The 15787-nt window shown below is 45.3% G+C and overlaps 1 protein-coding gene across 1 annotated transcript in view; it reads right to left on the bottom strand.

The window, feature by feature from the left end:
* Window positions 1-2677: 2677 nt before the first annotated feature.
* ITIH2 (inter-alpha-trypsin inhibitor heavy chain 2) overlaps window positions 2678-15787 on the bottom strand; it is a 40767-nt gene continuing 27657 nt past the window's right edge. Inside the window, exons 15-21 of the mRNA XM_024202151.3 lie at window positions 15100-15272; window positions 12586-12720; window positions 8938-9051; window positions 7635-7833; window positions 6634-6806; window positions 5101-5212; window positions 2678-3095 (exon numbers count right to left, since the gene is read on the bottom strand). Coding sequence (XP_024057919.2) covers window positions 2948-3095; window positions 5101-5212; window positions 6634-6806; window positions 7635-7833; window positions 8938-9051; window positions 12586-12720; window positions 15100-15272 — 1054 coding nt within the window. The 3' untranslated portion in view covers window positions 2678-2947. The remainder of the gene's footprint in view (window positions 3096-5100; window positions 5213-6633; window positions 6807-7634; window positions 7834-8937; window positions 9052-12585; window positions 12721-15099; window positions 15273-15787) is intronic.

Here is a 15787-nt window from a genome sequence, read left to right as displayed (position 1 = left end):
TGTATCCCTTAAAAGCCTCTGGATAATCAGGATTGTTGTCAACTGGTGCTCCCTAGTGGAATCAAGCCAAGAGTCCAGATGCATGTCTTGCTTTATTTGTTGAAATAACTAAAATGCATAAACCACCATGGGAAGAGGATGAAACATTACATTTGGGCTGATATGCCTCTGATTAAATCTCATGTGTTCTTGGAACATGATGTAGAAATTATCTTGACCTCAGCTAAAATAATTATGGAGAGCAAATCCCACGATTGGACACAATTGGGTTTTTAGTTGCACTTGAGTCAGTGCTGATCTTCTCTTAGTAGTAGTTCTTCTGTAGCACCTAATCAAGACAGAGGCTCTGTTGTGCCAGGCGCTGTACAGACCTAGGAAGATGCAGCCCCTAACTGGAAGTTTAAAATCAACTGAAGACAAGAAGGGAGGGAGACAAGCAATAGGGGGTGAACGGGGAGGGTGGACGAGGGTAACTGGTAATAGTTACATGGCTTTGTTTTGTCATAACTTGATGGAGCTGAATCATTGAAGTGACTGGGGATACCAGAGGGAGAGATGTAAGAGGTGGTGGACAGGAGGGAGGGAGACATTTACATGAGTTTGGCTCAGGCTGGAGGGGAGGTTTTGGGGCTGGGGAGAGGCTGGGTAATTGGGTGAGAGGATGGAGGTGAAGAGGTAAAGGTGTGAATGTGGCTGGGCAGAAGGATGGGGATGCAGTGGGGGGATAATAGGAAGTAGAGCAGCAATCTGTTTCCTAATGATGTTATAGACAGGAAAATGAGGGGGGCTGGTGCCCAGAGCACATCTCATTCGTTTGGAGAGGGATGGAGTAGTACTGGATTCTTCTTGGCTTGTGCTGGAGCTGCTGCTGGTAGCATATTCTGGGGGGTTAGAGGCTGCCAGGGCTCACCTCTGAGAGAGTCTTAGTTTTTAGCGGAGAACACTGGGGACAGTGTTCAGCAGGGTTTGGGGTAGGTTGGCTGGAGAATCCAGTGTTCGTCTTGATTAAAAAAAAATAAAAATCTCTAACCTTCTGCTCTTTCTTGCCTCAGTAGTTTTAGGCTGAGTGAGTTTCCTTGAAAAGATCTGACTGTGGTGTTCTTGATTAACAAGCAAATCTCCTTCTTCCTCTAGTCTAATGGTTAGACAGTGCAGGATGCTGTGCTGATCTGAGCAAGCTGAAAGTTCAGGTCACCATGTTAGTAATAAGAGGCCGCACTCACTGTCTTGCATGCTGTTGAATTTGTGGTCTCAAGGGGACCCCTACCGGTGAAATAGTAGATTGCAGGATTTTTCATACATCCACTGCAATGAATTGTTTCTGAGATAGCATTTCAATTGCAGATAAAATGGCTCCTTTTGACTCCAGGAATAGAGGTGATGCACTGCAGAGCAAAGTGCATCACCTCAGCAAAGTAACAAAAAGTGGCTTTAAAAACAATCTCTTGCAGCTGAGTTTGTTTTAAGAAAGTTTTACATAAAACGATACTTCCCACTTGTTCAAAACTCTTGATTCCTCCCAGCATGGCGGAGAGCTAGACAGGTGGTGGCATCCATGTTTTAGAGACAGAGGAAGCTAAAGTACAGAAAGAAAAATGACTTGCTCAAGGCCACATGTTAGAGTGGAGTAAAGCAAGGAATAATTTCAAGAGAACCTGGCCAAGACTGGGCAGAGGTGGAGGGAAGAATTATGTGAACTGATTTCAAAAGCACTGAGCTATCTCATTAACCTCGATGGAAGCTAGTGCAGGCTCAGCACTTTTGTCGATCAGGTTATCTATTTAGGTGCTTAAATACCAATTCAGGAACCTAACTTTGGGTACCCATTTAAAAAAAAAATCTAGGGTTCCCTACCCTCATTCCTCGAGCCCAAATGGTCCACTCCTCCGTTTTGAAGCTGGACTCTCACATTTACTGAATAATAATCTACATATTTAAGAGGATTTTCAAAGCTGGCTTTTGAAACACTTGATGCTGTTACAGTATTTCCATTTACTGAATTGTGGCATTTCTCTTTTGTGTTGGGAACTCCCCTTGATTCCTTCCAGAAGTCCAGTTTATATTTCTGTGCAACATGACTGACATCTTCACTGTGAATTTTAATTGGTTAATATTGCAGAGCATGTGTGAATTTAGGTTTGTTTCTGTAGTTCCTCTATTTTGTATGCATTAAATAAAATTGGTATTGCCTACGCTGACTTGTATGATGCATCTGTTTCCATGTTGAAAGCCTAGCCCAATTCCGTTGCCCATGAGTAGTTTATTTCTTTAGTCAGGAAGCACGTTTAGAAATGGCTGTGCTTCAGTTAAATGGAAAGGATGACTATGGTGATAGAAATCCCATTGATGGAAGTGACACTTTCTGTGCTGGTGATTTTCTGTAGTCGGAGCGCAACCTTCTCCCTCAGTTACCTGATTTATATTCTTGTGTAAGTGGTATGAAAATTGATATGGACATATAATTCTTTAATGGTGGCTACATTAGCTAGTCTGCGGCGTTTAGCTGATGTGAAGGGATATGTGAGCACTAAATATTGTTCTGTATTTGATTGCCATAAACTACGAGAAAGAGAATACCTTTGCGTCACTTTTACAAGCCTTCTGAAAAATCTTTTAGTCGAAATATTCAATCGAGTGATAGCAACCCAAATCAGACATTGCAGGGAGGAGACAATACTCGATTCCAACAAGTGGCTTTATTATAATAAGCTTTTAAACATGTTTATATTCATTACATACAGAAAAGCTACCTGCTGTGTTTTACCACATCGTACTTCACTTTGAAACACTCTTTCATGGAGCAATGGCCCCTTAAGTTAGATACCTGCTAGCCACCTTTCATTACATTCGCCTGCTTTGTTACACTGACAATACCAAGGAGTCTGACTATTTGTCTGGGGGAGGGGGGATTTTTTTTTCTTTACAAATTGCTTGAGCCTGTAGCCGTTCAGGGGTTCTTCAGAAAGCTGTACAGGTGGGGAACAAGATAATCTTTATAGTGGCCATCAATGAAACCCTTCCCACTGTTGTGGACAAACCAGCAGTGCACATTGGTTCCAAACACTTGGTCTGTCCTGTAGTCCTTCTGCAACCCACTGCAATAAAGAGAGCAACAAAGACGATGGGTGGTGATGGTACACGTAGAAAAGGTAATGCAGCAATAGGGCCTGAACATCAATAGTCTGACTTTAGCAGGCGCTGCCTGCGTGCGCCTAGGGCTGAGCATCCGGCCTCTCCACTTGAATGATAGAAGATTCCTACCTCCATAAAAGCATAACACAAACCAAACTGCAAGCTGTAGTAACCAAAGCTGTGTGATTGTACCTGCCTCCGTGGGGGATGCATTTCAGCTGCCATTTGGGGCTGAGCATGGAGGCAGCAGATGTTTGATGCCACCTCACCCACTTAAAAGAATAGTGAGAAAAATCAAATGAACTGTGGCTTTTGGAAGCGAAGCTGCAGTAAGCCATGCTGCTCACTGACAGCCAGAGTCCGACATCCTTACATTAGGTAATACCTCTCTCCACAAGTAGCTCCATTGACTCCGGAGGGACTATTTGTGGAGTATGATACTACATGAGTGTCAGAATCAGGTCCTGACGATATAGACCATCTGTGCAGAGGAGCACTGTCTATGCTGGCTCTGGCTGGAAGATACTCAACCTGAAGGATCCTACAGAGCAGGATTTCCATATTTGCCCCCCCCTGCTCTATGCTACATGGAGAGAGTCCTTGCTGTCCTTTTATGTTTCATTCTCATGAAAAATAAGCTTCAAACCCCAGTGCAATGTATGTGCTGCTAACAAAGCTTCAGAACCATTGAGTGGCAAGAGCAGGAAGAATGTAGGAAGCCAACTGGCCAGGTGTGTTCTGCCAGTAGGTGAAGTCCGTATCTTTGACAGTGGAGTAAGGACTCAGTTGTGCCACCTTGGAGCACATTGAATAGTACTTTACTACACCCACAGTCCCGCTGATTATAACAAATAAGGTTGGCACAACTGGGCCCTAAATGAATAAGCTAGGGCTGAAAGTTGTGTGTCTGCTGCATAGGACAACTCTGCCATCACCAGTATGAGGCGGAGATCTCCGCATCCAACTGCCTAGGATGGTAACAGTAGGGGCATAGCCAGTGGATTTCCATGTGGTGTTGGATCTCCTAGGATCTGGCCCTTTGTTGCACGTTCCTGCTCTGTAGGGACTGTGTTCCATTTTGCATTCTTTGCTGGATTTGGGATACTTTGTTCAGAGCACATTTATTCTCACTTGCAAGCGAGGTATAAAGCTGTACTAATTGGGAGAACTGTAGGTATTTCTGACTCCTGAAGAGGCATGCTACGGTCTTGTTTCCCCGGGGAAGGTAAAGGATATAACTGACAGGCTTTGCAATGTGTGTAAGTTTGTGCCAGACAAACTTCCTCCTAGAAGCCGGGCAGAGGTTTCCTGCTGAGTTGGCGTAGCCTAAAAGCAGCAGATTCATAAGGAAATCCTGCTCTACTCTTACTGTTCAGAAGTCCCTGGCCTCCCTACTTGCAATTCAGTCCACGGAGGAGTCATGTTGCCATTAGCTCTCCCACCGCGCTAATCTCCTCCTGAGACCAGCATTACTTTCTGAACTAATATTCAGGGTGAAATCCACTGCACAGAGTAGCTGCTCCTTGGCTCCCAACCAGCACATCCTGGCACAGCCATGTATCTGCAGCAACACAGAGGGGTTTCCATGGACCCCCTAGTGCAGAGAGTACACCATGTAGCTGACTGCCCAACCAAGACTTTGGAGGACATAGGCAATGGGGGTTCCATAGTTGTAACGAAGGGCAGAATTTAGTCAGTGGTTTTTTTATTACTAGTGGTGATACACAAACAGGAAAGAACCCAGCTTGACTTTCAGTGCTGTGTTGGATCTGCTGTGCTGACAGGAAAAAAAACATGCTTTACTTGTAAGCAGAAGAAATTGGGGGGGGGGAACACAGAGCTAAGAAGTCACTGTTAGAGAATGACTATGTAATTAGAGATATTTTCATCGACTACATTCAGAAGGGAGGTTACCAAACATTTTAGGGCCTGATCTTTTTCTTGGCTGAGTTTGCTCAGAATTCCTACCTGGTGACAGTAAGTTTGTGTCCTTTCACTTCCATGGTTGCTTCTGGTTTCTCTGGATCCTGACCAGGTCTTTCATTGTAGATATGCACTTCTGGTTCAGACATGAATTGGCCTGGCCAAAGAGAAGGTTAAAACTGCTCGCATGTCACGGCCTTCAGCCATCACATTTTAAGCCGTCGTGTAGCACATTTTAAAAATCAACAATCCCAAGCATGCAAATTGGGCTTTGTAATGCGCTGGGACCTTCCACATTGTGGAGACAGGTGCTCTGCTTTAGGGTCAGCTGACTGATTCTGCTTAAGCAGAGCAGGGCTGGGAAGATCAGTAAGGCAAGCTCCTGCTGACTAGTTCTGTTCTGCTGTGGAACTTTCCTAGGGATTTCTGAATTTTAAAAAGGGTGATGAGGGTGTTTTTGTTTTGTTTTGTTTTTAAAGGTGACCTGCACAGGAAAGAACCCTTCCATCTCAGGGTATCCCCCTTTACTGTGGTATGAAAATGGTTGTCAGGTAAATTAGATTTGCAGAGGGCAAGATCTCCAGGAGATATCAGGAGTCTTCTGCTCTTCCCCCTTCCCTGAGAGAGGGGACTCTGCTGGGGAAAAACATAGATGTGAGGCGTGTGTGTGTGTGGGGGGGGAGGTCATTAATTCTTTCTTCTGCTCCTCTCCCCTCACCAATTGGCTGCGATGGGGAGCCTTGGTCGCAGAGCAGATGCCCTGCAAGTGGTCAGACTCCAGATCAGCCTGGCTTATTCTATACATTCATTCCACAGTTGAACTCTGGGGACCGAGAATGATTCCTCTTTGGTTTCCACACGCTTCGTGCTGGGTTTGGTGAGTCGCATAGTCGCACAGAAGCACCGAATTGGGGTTGTGACCGTTCACTGATGTACAAAGAAAGGTTTGTCTTAATGGCTAAGTCTATCCACTGACTTGGTCACACCTTCTATGGTGTCTCCGATGAAGTGGCAGCAAGTAAATAATTAAATCACCTTGGAGCTAACATACCTAACTGCTCTATTACTTTCCTTTTTTCTGTCCTCGGTTCAGATCATAACGTCTTTGGGGAAGGGGCCTTATCTTATTACATGCCCTGCGACTATTGATGCACTATCATAAAACTGAGCGTTGAGCTCTGGAAGTCAAGTAGATATGAAAGGCCACCTGCTGACCACACTGCTGGTCTTGGCATAAATGAGGGCAGAATTTGGCCCTAAAATACAGGGGGCCAATCCTCTGCTCCTGTAAATCAGCGTAGCTCCATTGACTTTAATGGCGCTACCCCCACTTACACCAGTGGAGGATTTGGCCCAGTGTTTGAATGTTGTCAGCTTAAGAACCATTCAGGTCCTAAAGGAGGATTTCTCATGGGAAAGCCAATTAATTATTTTGATAGAAAGTTAAACAACACTATTCTAGATACGGGATTTTTTTCTCCTCTCGTTGATGATTTCCTTCTTCCCCAGCACACAGAGTTCTAGCTAAAACCAATAGAATCAGATCCCTCCTCCTGCCACCTGACCACAGGTCTTTACCTATCAGCCCATGTGCGCTGGGTGAGAATCGGTTTGTAGGGGGAATGTAGATCCCTAAGAAATCAACGTTGACCGGGTGATTCTTCCACACGCGGTGAAGCAAAACCATGAAGGACATTTCCGTGTCCATGGTGATAGTGACACTGCGGTCTTTCTTCACAGACACAAGCAGCCTAGCGGAAGCACAAAACAGAAATGAGAGCCGCGTCCCTGGTTCAGCTGAGGCACTTCGCTTGTTGTGCACAATGATGTGTGAAGAATGCGGTACCTAATCAGTCCCAGTTTTTAATGAGGATTTACAGAGCTTTCGTTACCGCCCAACAAATCCGTGCAAGGGTGAGTGTGATAACCCTCTCCTTTTTCACATTTGGAAACCGAGGCAGAGAAGTTCACTAACTTGCCCAGCTCTACGTAGCAAATTCAGTGGCAGAGTCAAGATGAGAACTCACAAGTTCCTATTGCCTAGCACCGGGCTCATTCACAAGGGCAATGTAGGGTCAATACAAAAAAGATCAAGGTGCCTTTATTATTCATAAACATAAACTGTTCATAATGGCTTCATTGTTGAGACCACTGCTTATCACGCTGATTGCTATTATTTCTTGGTGCTGTCCCCATTAGTTTGTTGCATCCATCCATTTCCCCCGTTATACTTAGACTGTAAGTTGTTTGGGGGCCGGGACTGTCCTTTTGTTTTGTGTTTGTACAGCGCCTAGCACAGTGGGGGTTTGATCCCTGACTGGGTCCCTGAATTCTACTACAAAACAAATAAGAAATATTAGCATCTATAGCCACAGTGACAACTGAGCTACTTAGACACATACAGCTGCTCAGTGGATGAACCAGGACATTATTCTCTTCATTTTGAGGAAGGATTAGAAAGCCAAGCCAGGCTCATTTCCCCAGGGATGTTCAAGGGTAATTCTTGCCCTCAGATCCACAGGGACCGACATATTCCAAATAGTTTCCACAAAGTACATTGGAAATGCGCCTCCTCTTACCTTTTCCGAATGATGCTTCCTGTGTCGGACCAGGACAGCGCGGTGCTGTAAGATCCGTCTTTCAGGGTGATCATCTCTGTGCTGATCTCTACTTTCAAGCCTTTGTTTTTGAAATAGAATCCAATTTTGCCAAAATAGGTGCTCAGTTTTTTATTCTCATGCTTCTTGGCCCCAATGAGCTGCCCGTTGACCACGATCCCTATGAAAAGTAGAGTATGTGATGTTTTCCATGAGTTTGCCATGTAATCCAGAGACTTATTCAAGTCATAGGAGACAAACAAATCATAAGACCTAAAGTGCTTTGAGCAGAGAAGACCAATTCCCAATGCACAGTTTTTGGACTTAGTTATTAATTTGATTTCCTGCTTGGCCCCAAAGACGACTTTTCTTTTTTCCTTTCTCTCTCTCCCGCTGCTTTCTTCTTTGTGCTCAACTGAAAGTGCAAATGAAAGAAAAGCAGCCCCACAGCGGCAGGTTTCAAGTGGAATGGATAAGATATTCTTGGTGCATCTGCAGAAGTCTATCCATGTCTATCCTATAGATCAGTGTTAATGGAACACATTAGATATCATTAATTCTATTGTCTGCAAGTGATCCACAGTGTGTGCTTGTGTAATCACTGCAATTTACCAGCTGATCACGACCTTGCAGGCATGTTATGGTGCTCGATTGAATTTCCTAAGATGGTACCAGCCAGGGTTGTAAGAAGGTGTGAGCTTTTTCTATTTTACATCTAAGTACATTTCATCTAACTGCCCAGGCTCACCCATTGCTCGGTCCAGTGCCAGCTGGCAGTCTAGGGACTGTACGGAGTTGCTGATGGAAAGCTACTGATAGACTACCTGTTCAAAACCACAATCCAGACAGAGGACAGCAATGACTGCCAGCTTTGACAGGCAAAGAGCAATACTAGGAAGCCAAGTACGTAGGAAGACGTTTCCCTGTAGATTGCTTAATGTCAATGTTAGGTAGTGAACATTACAAGCATCACGCCAGTTTCCAGGGAACTGATACCACGCTCCGACTTAGTATTCCCATGATTGAGATCAAGCCCAGCAAGCTTGTTCTGCAACTTGAGTGTGCTCTAATGCTGATTTGATTTACATCTACATAAATCAGGGGTAGCTGCATTGAACTCCATCTCAGGTCAGAGGAAAATTGGCTTGATTAGAACTGACAGCAGTCAGTAAAGCAAGAATCATCACAAGGAACCTGGTACATATTCCTTTCCCCAAACCATGGCCTTTCAGATCCTTTGGGATGCATAGTGCTATATAAATGGAAGCTATTCATGTTCTCTTACCAGAATCAGGATCTGAAACCAAGTTCAGGATCTTTCCAGGCTCTGAGTCAATATTGAAGCAGATGTTCTCCTGGCTCTTTAGCAGATGGATGATGAAATGTGGGTCATTGTCAACTAAGGTACAAAAATAAGTGGGGAATAAAAAAAACAAAAGGAAAGTAGTGGTGTGATTACTTGTATGAGATCTGAACAGTGTTTCCTCACTGCTCTATAAATTTAGTTCACTACCTATGGACATAGATAAGCACAGCTACTTTTATTCGCCGATTTCAAAGTGCTTCCACTCTACAAAGTTAATCAATTATCTCTCAACACCCCTGGGGAAGGAATAAGTAGTAGTATCCACTTTTGATAGATGGGGAAATTCCCAAGCAATCCTTACATAGGCCTGTTACATTTTTTTTAAATGAACCAGAAATCCCCATAGGTCTGTGATGCGGGTGTATAAACCCTGCACTGGCGATGAAGGGGTTAAAGAGCAGCTCTGGGCAAGGTTGGCTCCGCCCTGCTGGCCCTGTCAGTCATGTCAAGAGCGGAATAAAGGCTTAAAAGCAGGACGTTCCCAGCAGTTGCTTGCCAGCCTTGGGAGACAACAGATGGCAGCTCTGCGGCTCCCTGGGGAGACTCCTGGGAGCCTTCCGGGGTACTGCCCCCGGGAAGGCCCTTTACCAGCCCCACTCTAAGTCTACAAGAAGCCAATGCTGGTATACTGGCCAGGAAAGGTAGGTTTGGCAAGCCACAGGATGACCCACTAGGCAGTTGGCACCGCTACCTTCTACCCCTTTTGGGGTTAGGGAATCTGAGACCATACTAAAGGGACTCGGAGAGTGGGAGCCAAGGGCCCCATCCCTTTGTGTCATAGAGACCCCCTACTTTGGTAGATGTGGGCAATCTAAGGATTTTTCAGTGTCTGTGCAGTTGGAGGGGCCTGCCAGCACCCCCAGAGCTGTGACAAGGTCTCATCCTTTTAAGGAGAGGATGCTGCATTCCCGGCCTCGGCGTCTAACTCACTGCATTGAGTTACAGGGTTAACTGATGAGCTGCCAGCTGGAAAACACCATGTGCTACATTGTGAATGTGAGAGTCTGAGCTACCTTCTTTTAAAAAGCTTGTATCCAGCAGGTAATGCTAGAGATGGGACTGATCTAGAAGCTCACAGCTGAACCCCCTCACTCTGCCCCCCAATCAGCTGGGGGCAAAGTTCAGATCTAAATCCGAACTTCAGAGCTGGGACCCATCTCTACATCCTATGTCCTTATTCTGACTAATGGCTTGATCCCCACCCCTCCCCCCGCCATTCAAGCCAATGGGAGTTTTGCCATTGACTTCAACAGGAGCAGGATCAAGCCCCTAAATACAGAATAATGCAAAGAATTGCCAGTGCAGAGAACACACCTGAGCCAGGAGCTGGACTCTCTTGCTCATTTTTTCCCTTTCCAAAACACTAAGTTTAACTATTTCAAAGTCTAAGATTAACCCTTGGCCTCGCCACTGAGCATGCCTTCAAACGGGGGCTGACAGTTACTGTTGCATATGTCTGCATTGTCATTAAGCAATTGCAGACGATGGCTCTCCCAGATCGTTTGTGTAAGTTAGACATTAAATCATGGCAGAGACCCAAGTGTTAACAAGACCCAGCAGCCTTCAGAGAATCCAGAGATCCTTATCTACCACACAACATTCATGCTGTCATTTACAATGGGAATTAACTCTGGAAATAATGTTGCATTAGCTTTGCAACTACAGATGAGCCAGAAAGAGAGCCCTTTGGACAACTGTGACTCCCAGTAGCAGATGGCAGGGAAGACCTATTAGATCATCGAATCCATCCTCATGATTATCCCCTAGAGTATACTTTCTAGGGCTTTGTCCATTCATGCTTTAAACCACATAAGTGATGCACCATGCTTGTAAAGAACTACTACTTATCTGGGTGCGATACAATGGTGCCATGGATATTCTGAGTGTAACTTTGCGGTGTCTGTAACGACCCTCTGCATGGGTTATGAATAGGATTTGAACTTGAGAGCACTGGCCTCTACTGGCTACAGGAATAGCTGCGTTAGTTGGTAGCAATCGCCGCCTGTTATTCACTAGATGAGCATGTGATGTCTGTTTTATCAAAGCAAAATGTACACAATACTCCCCATTCCAAAAGCAAACTCAGGGCAGTTGAGAAATCTCTCTGTACAGCGTTAGGGCAAAGCACCTTTATTCATCAGCTTCAAATTCATTGATTCCAAGGCCAGAAGGGACCACTGTGATCAGGTAGGCCGACCTCCTGTATAGCATGGGCCATAGAACTTCCCCAAAATAATTCCTAGAGTAGGTCTTTTAGAAAAACAGCCGTCCTTGGTTTAAAAATGGTCAGTGATGGAGAATCTACCATGCCCCGTGGTAAATTGTTTCCAGGGTTAATTAAATACACAGGGGGGCAAGCCCCCTTGTTTACCAGTACAAGAGGTGCCTGGTTTTGACCAAACAAATAAAGTACTACCTTGCACATGAATCAGTACTAAATAAATACATCTCCCTAGCACATTTTGCATTTTGTTTTTCAGCACTGGTGCTAGTTTCAATTTAAATGCTAGCATAGACAGGGCTCAGCTATTCTCAGCACCATGCCGTTTAGACTTGGGCCTAAACTGCAAAAACAGCCTCTCATTTTGGATTTTTTTGGTGCCCGGTGTGGGTCATTTAGAGCTGGATTTTTCAGAGGGGTTGAGCACGCACAATGGCTGCTGACTTGAAAATCAGGCCCTACTGATTCCAGCTTGGAGACATCCAGAATTACTGGATGCTTTAGAACAGGGATCGGCAACCTTTGGCACGCGGCCCATCAGGGAAATCTGCTGGCGGGCCGGGCCGGTTTGTTTACCTGCAGCGTCTGCAGGTTCGGCCGATCGCGGCTCCCACTGGCTGCAGTTCGCCGTTCCAGGCCAATGGGAGCTGCGGGAAGCAGCGCAGGCCGAAGGATGTGCTGGCCACTGCTTTCCGCAGCCCCCATTGGCCAGGAACGGTGAACCGTGGCTAGTGGGAGCTGCGATCGGCCGAATCTGCGGACGCTGCAGGTAAACAAACCGGCCCGGCCCGCCAGCAGATTTCCCTGACGGGCTGTGTGCCAAAGGTTGCCTATCCCTGCTTTAGAATATGAAGGCCCAAATCTTTGTGACCTGGGTGCTGAGAACAATTGCAGGGCAGCATCAAAGTGAAGGAATGAGGCTTTGAAATTCCCTTTCTGTAGCAGCCATGCAACAAATATTCGGGGTTTCTTTGCCTTTTCACTATGGGCAAGTTCAGATTCAGGGCCAAATCTGTATCCAGACGGAGGCCCTCTCTTGAGAGCATATGTGGCAATTTTGCACTGCTCTCAAACTGGAATGTGGGCCTCTGCCAGTGGAGGCCAGTGACCTCTGAAAGTGGGTGGGGGAAATGGCATGTCAAAACCAATGCAATGCAGTGACTGTCCTTAGGTGAATGGAGAGCAGGCAGTGCTATCTCCGTCCATTTGGATAAAAGGGCCATTTGGCTTCTTCCGCCGTTGCTCTGTTCCCCCCGCCCATACACACACACACACCTTTGTATACAAGAGCTGTACTAAGCGAAGCAAGAGGGAGGAAGGCAGACAGACAGCCCACCGTCTTTTACCTGAGGTTATGTGAGTAGATACAGTAGATACAATTGGACCCTTGAAAACATCTGATGGATGCTTTGCCGTAGGTGTGGGTTTCGCCCAGGATGGGATGGACTTATCAAGGCCATTGGAGGCTACACCTAAAGTACCTGTTTGTGAAGAGGTTACGTGACATTGGAAATTAGTAAAAATGGCTGCACTGATAAAGGATCGTCGTAATTTTCACTTTAGCACACAATGATCGGGATTCTGATCCAATTTACTGCAGGAGACTTATGCCAGCTCGATGGGAGTTTGGCTTGAGATAAAGAATGAGTTAAAAACTATACAAGGACTTCAGAATTTTGCCCCACATTAATGCTACTGCCTATTAAGCAATGGAAAAATCCAGCATCCAGTCTAGTCTCACAATAGCATAATAATAAATACGTAATTAACCAGTTCTTTTGAAAAAATGAGTGAATTCAATGTTGGTGAAAGACTGTGAAGCGAGTCTGGGACAGGACTACCTAAGGCAGAAGCCAGTCTAAACCTGGGTTGATTCTGGCTTATTCAAGGTATAAATGGCTATCTAATCCATCCCGGGTAAGTGCAAGATTTTTTTCTTCAACACACTGTATTTTCTACAGCCGTCAGTGTAGGCCTGCTATGCTAGAGCACTTTTGGGTATCATCCTCTCTTAGGGTCAAATCCTGGTCCCTTGTAGCTCAACGGGAGTTTTGCCACTGATTTCAATGGCAACAAGATCTGATCCTTAATGTCTAATGTAATTGGGAAATATGTTAGCACACTGAAAGAACAATGGCCCCAATGTTAATATCAATTAAATCATCCAACCTACTAAGTAAAGCAAACCATAACCTGGAGAAATCAGCTGATGCAATGTATGCGGAATTCCCATTGTAATAGGTTTAGCAAATGGACATGGGTAGCGGTGCGCAGACGTGGTGAGCCATAGCACATGGTATAAATAAAAATCTTTTCATTCTACATGGATCTCAGTTGAGGATTTACAATGTAAAAGAAAAACAAATTAACCAACGGTAACATCTTGCAGACTTAAAAAACGCATTTGATTGCAGTAGGATGAGGACACTTTTGATATCTTTCCAGCAGTCTGAGAATGCAGGACAGATGGGCCTGGAGTTTCTGCATAGTTATAAACAGTTCTAAAGTGAAAGGCAAAATTGACCCGTGCTGTGGCAGCTACATACGTTGCTTCCCTCTCGTCTCAATCTAGCAGAATATCTCCTGTTTATTAACATGATAAATCACCATTCGCTATAGCCTCAGGGAGTAATATTTGGTTTTCAGTGCCTCATTTTCACCACAGTTCAGACATTTTCCTCCAATAAAAACATACTACTATTACAGACCACTGAACAGCAAGAGCGCAACATAATAAAAATATCTAGCTCTTTTCATCTTCATATCTCATAATGCTTTACAAAGGGTGGGGGGGGCAGTGTCATTATCCCCATTTTACAGATGGGGAAACTGAGGCACAGGGAGAGGAAGTGATTTGCCCAAGGTTACTCAGCAGGTCAGTGGCAATGACAGGAATTAAACTCCTGCATCCCAGTCGAGTGCCCTATGCTGATAACGGCTGTTAATATAGTCAGTACTGGATTTGTCATCAGTTGGCTTTGCAGTGATGAATGAATAAATTAAGAGCCTGACCAGTGCCCACTGAAGGCAGTGGAAAGGCACCCATTGACACCAATGGGCATTGATAGGTCAGGCCCTAACAGGACAAACAAGCCCCGCCCCCTTTGGCCCAATGGAAGGCTGCTGTAAAATGGGGGCTGGACAGTAACAAAGGAAAGAGAGCACTCTGGGGGACTAATGAATGAAGACACTCTATCTTCAGTTCCAGTGGTCTTGTGACCTATCCACAGCCATCTTGGAGGTCCCCCAGAGACCACAAACAGCTGCACCATGACTCAATCAGCTCCTCTATATAAGTGGAACACAGGGAATAGACCAGGGGTTCCCAAACTGGGGATTGCGAGGTTATTAGATGGGGGGTTGCAAGCTGTCAGCCTCCACCCCCAGGCCCTCTTTTCCTCCAGCATTTGTAATGGTGTTAAATATATAAACAAGTGTTTTTAATGTATAGGCGGGGGGTCGCACTGAGAGGCTTGCTATGTGAAAGGGGTCACCAGTACAAAAGTTTGAGAACCAGTGGAATAGACGTATCTGTTCCTACAACAAATAAAGCTGTGTCATTGTAGGTTTACAGAAATGCGCATAATGGGCAAATGTGGTGCAGTCAGTCTCCACCGAGGGTAACACGGACAAAAAAGGCATGCTGAAAATGTAACTCTACAAGGAGCTGATGGTTTAACTGCCCGCTTAATTCAGGGCCTTTCCCTTAAAATACAGATCCCAGCATGAGCACTAACGTAGGTTGTCTTAGTGCACCATGTTAGTTTGCATAAGTGACAATGAACAGCTAATTTCTACTGCAAGTTGGTTTTTTAAACGCCAAAAAGAGCTTGACAAATGGGACAGATGGAGACACCCACCTGGGCAACAGCCTGTTTTTTGGTCTTGTGGAGAATCTGCCAGCATTCTCTCATTCCTTTCAGGATTCTCTATCAACATGGCCGTGAAAGGGGTCACGATGTGGTGGTCGAGCGACATCTGTAAGATCGATCTGGTGATGTTCCTTTTCAAAGCAGCAGTGGGGGCCAGGTTTCTGTGTCGAAAAATAAATAGACCCCCTTGTTACCAGCTGTGCTGGGCAGCTGCTGCTTAAATCAAGGCCGTGATCCTTGTTCATCCTAAACAGGGCAATCAGAAAGGTAGGAACCAGCTAGGACCTTGGGAATGTGAATGGCAAAGATTAAAGTCCCGATCCAAAGCCCACTGAAGTCAATAGTGAGACTCCCATTCATTTCAATGGACGTTGGATTGGACCCAAAGAGCCTGAACCAATTTCCACTGATTTCAATGGGGCTCTTCCTGTTGACTTCAATGGGAGATGGAGCAAGGCCTATAAGAACAAGGGGCCAAATCCTTTTACTCTCGGTCTTTGTTCATTAACTTCACACATTCAATCCCCAACCCATGTTAATAATAATATATGGAGATATACCTATCTCCTAGAACTGGAAGGGACCTTGAAAGGTCATCGAGTCCAGCCCCCTGTCTTCACTAGCAAGACCAAGTACTGATTTTGCCCCAGATCCCTAAGTGGCCTCCTTAAGGATT

The sequence above is a fragment of the Terrapene carolina genome, unplaced genomic scaffold (assembly GCF_002925995.2).
Source record: "Terrapene carolina triunguis isolate 2854851 unplaced genomic scaffold, T_m_triunguis-2.0 Scaffold68, whole genome shotgun sequence".
Taxonomy (NCBI): Eukaryota; Metazoa; Chordata; order Testudines; family Emydidae; genus Terrapene; species Terrapene triunguis.
Note: the sequence above shows the minus strand (reverse complement) of the source record. Positions and strands in the feature narration are given on the sequence as shown.